The sequence below is a fragment of the Triticum dicoccoides genome, chromosome 4A (genome assembly GCF_002162155.2).
Source record: "Triticum dicoccoides isolate Atlit2015 ecotype Zavitan chromosome 4A, WEW_v2.0, whole genome shotgun sequence".
NCBI classification, from domain to species: Eukaryota; Viridiplantae; Streptophyta; class Magnoliopsida; order Poales; family Poaceae; genus Triticum; species Triticum dicoccoides.
In genome coordinates, this window is record NC_041386.1 from 653,111,202 (window position 1) to 653,114,464 (window position 3,263).

A 3,263-nucleotide genomic window follows, 5' to 3' on the forward strand; every position below is an offset into this window, starting at 1 on the left:
AAATGCATTAATGGAAAAGTGCAGGGAAACCAGGATGTTGGGCACCTTACGAAATGGACAAGGAAATATAACATCATGGGATACTTACAAAAAGTATGTATTTGGAACTTTTGATACTTACAGGGTTGGCGTTGTGCGGCGCAGCAGCATGGACTCATCCGTTAATTTGAAGCCTGACACTCATACATTATGTCAAAACTCAAAACATTCAGAAGCTTTGCACTGCTAGCCTTAAGATAGCCATCTGCTAATGTACTTGTAGGGGTTCTCTAGCATCCTCTGCATCCCAGCCATACTGCATCAAGATGGTTCGGAAACTATTAACCTGTAGGAGGTGTCCACTTTGAAGGAACCATTAATCCTTCACTTCCACATGGGTTCCCCTTTTAGGAAATGAGATATGCTAGCAGAAAAACAATTTTAAGAAACACCTCAAAAAATATGTTCCTTAAACAGTCATAACAACGAAGGATTAACTGAATGTACTGGATGCACCTTTAAACATTTGGTCTTAGGGACCAAGGGCTTATTTCTTTCCCCTATACAATAAGGCAACATCTAAACAAATTTTGTCAATAGAAATAAAATTCTAGGATATAAAGTAAGAGCAAGTCTAACATGAAGTATGAATAAATGGAGCAGAAATTTCAGACGGACAACACTGGAACCGCTCAAATTGAGTTGCCAATAAGCATTAAGAATATCCGGCCCAGCTATGCCCTTACATTCAACAAATACCCACTGTAGGGTGTAAGGTGGTAAAATAGAATCGCCTAGGGGTTTGTCAAAATCTGACTAGAACATCAAGCCATGCATCAATATTCAGAAAACTGTCACTTGGTCTTCTTGCCTAATGGCATTGAAGTAACTGAAGGCAATTCCCTCTTCTTGCTACAAGCACTGGTTCTACCTTGAGGCTCACCGCTATCATCATCGCTCGCCTCATTCACCTCCTGAGTGTTTATTTTCTCCTCCTCCGCTGACTTCCTCTTATGTGCATTCACCTTTCCGAGCAACCTCCTCTCCACCGGATCAGTGGGAGCTGCCCGCTTCACGTTTGGCGCCACTCTAGCACCAAGGCCAAGCCTACAACCAAATTGGTCAGCCTCATAAACCAATTACCCATGAATACTACTCCCTCCGTTCCTAAATATTTGTCTTTCTAGAGGTTTCAACAAGTGACTACATACGGAGCAAAATGAGTGAATCTACGCTCTAAAATGTGTCTATATACATCCGTATGTGGTAGTCCATTTGAAATCCCAAAAAGACAAATATTTAGGAACGGAGGGAGTAAGAAAGAAGGATACATGAACTTTATACCCTGACGGGCGACCCTCAAAATCCTTATCATTCAGCTCATCCGGCTCCAGCGCGCTCATTTTGTCCACCCATGTCTGGGCCTGAGAATGACTTATAAAATGGGTGAGTATGGCACAATCCTATCAAGCACTCGACAAATACACTGATACACAATCCTATCAGGCACTCAACAAATACAAAAACCCATACGGCATGGTTCTATGTACAATAACCATGCATCGGTTGCTTTGGAGACCCAGCAATCACCTAGATAGAAATAACAGAGAGCGCTGCAAGTTCTATGTACTCCCTCCGTCCGAAAATACTTGTCATCAAAATGGATAAAAAGGAACGTATCTAGATGTATTTTAGTTCTAGATACATCTTTTTTTATCCATTTTGATGACAAGTATTTTCGGACGGAGGGAGTACAATATACTACGTACATACCAGGTGCGAGCAGAGGATTGCATCGAATACATCTTATTAGCTAGGAGGGTAACTGGAGGAGGAGGAGGAGGAGGAGGAACCGAGGGGTCGGGGGATGCGGGGCTCACCAAAATGAGGGCCTTGTTGAGCGTGACCACCTTCGGGAGCGGGGCCTTCTTCTCCGGCGGCGGATTCTTCTTCTCCGACCGCGGCTCCGCTGCCATCGCCGGCCGAGCTAGACTGGACACGAGGGGCGCCAAAGAGGACCGGCGTCGGAGCTAACAAGTTGGGACAAGGCGTGCTGCCGTCGCGAAGCGCTACAAGCCTCGGGAGGAGGTGCCGGCGGCGGCGGCGGCGGCGGCGCCGTCGACAAGATTTGGGGGCGAGGAAGTGATTTGGGTCTCCCACGTCCCACCACGACCGGGACCTCCTATTCCTCGCGTAGGGCGCCGGATACGAAGAGCAACGCACACCCCAGCGTCAGTGGGCCGCTGCCCAATTTACTCCTTTATATTTTTCGCCTTTTTTAATTCAATTATAATAGAATAATAAAATTGAAACAGTTTAAAATAGAGAAGAATATATTAAGGGATGTAAATATAGATTTAGATTTGTGTGTATAAATCTCTGTCCTGTATTTTGAAAAATATTTTTTGTGTATTTAATAAATGTTCATCTCATATCTGAAAATGTGCATCATGCATTTTTAAAATGTTCACCATGTAAGTAAAAGGGTTTATCGTGTATTAAAAAATTCATTACATGTATGTGCATCGTCATTATGTATTTAAAATGCTTACCACCTATTTTAAAATATTCATATATTTTGTAACAAGTTTGTAGATTGAAAAAATGTATCCATGCACGCATGATACATGTTCATATTAGTCGTTCACAAAAATAAAGTCAGTCACACGCTCGCCGCATATGGACGTAGTACCCCGCGCACTGTTTTTTGGTTGCGATCGGGTTTAGACTGTATTGTAAACCTTTCGAAGGCTGAGAAGCCTCCTTGACTTAATGAAATCCCCCTTTCCCCCACGAAAAACATGATAAATTTATAGGAAAATAAATCAATAAATAAAAAAGAACGTGTGAAAAACCTAGCAAGGAAACACATATAAAACAAAAGAAAACAAAAAATGGATATGGTTTTGCCTAGAAAAAGATAAAAGAAGAAAAACCAATAAAAATCGCTTAAAACGAAAAAGAAACCGCCATCCCCGCAATGGCCCAAGACACGCGGGAGGAGTAGCGTGTGCACATGATTGCAATTCTGGACTTGTGCGTGAAAAGGAAATTATTGGTATACATGACCAGGGGGGTCATACGCAGAATTGGGAACGGGCAAACTACACACATCTGGAGCCACAACGGCCATTACCTCGAGGATTCCAAGCCCGCTGATCCTGGTTTCTGAACTAATCTCCACCGCAACTGCCACATGGAATGAAGCTCTCATCCGGTTGGTATTCCTTCCAATCGACGATGAAACAGTTCTCAGCATACCAAATTGTACAAGAAACATCAGT

General features: G+C 43.1%; 1 protein-coding gene across 1 annotated transcript; it reads right to left on the bottom strand.

The window, feature by feature from the left end:
* Window positions 1-662: 662 nt before the first annotated feature.
* On the bottom strand, window positions 663-2,163 carry LOC119289588. The gene is made up of 3 exons (XM_037568886.1): window positions 1,860-2,163; window positions 1,324-1,403; window positions 663-1,086 (listed from the first exon to the last, which is right to left on the bottom strand). Exons 1-3 carry the CDS (start codon window positions 1,953-1,955, stop codon window positions 834-836), a joined length of 429 nt encoding a protein of 142 aa, XP_037424783.1. The 5' UTR covers window positions 1,956-2,163; the 3' UTR covers window positions 663-833.
* Between the last annotated feature and the right edge of the window lie 1,100 nt (window positions 2,164-3,263).

Bases quoted from the DNA above. Each gene is read 5' to 3' on its own strand.
- LOC119289588 (XM_037568886.1), bottom strand. From the start codon at position 1,955: ATGGCAGCGGAGCCGCGGTCGGAGAAGAAGAATCCGCCGCCGGAGAAG. The intron at 1,404-1,859 runs GTGAGCCCCGCA...AGTCATTCTCAG, and splicing joins TCAACAAGGCCCTCATTTTG to GCCCAGACATGGGTGGACAA. The intron at 1,087-1,323 runs GTATAAAGTTCA...ATTTGGTTGTAG, and splicing joins TTTGAGGGTCGCCCGTCAGG to GCTTGGCCTTGGTGCTAGAG.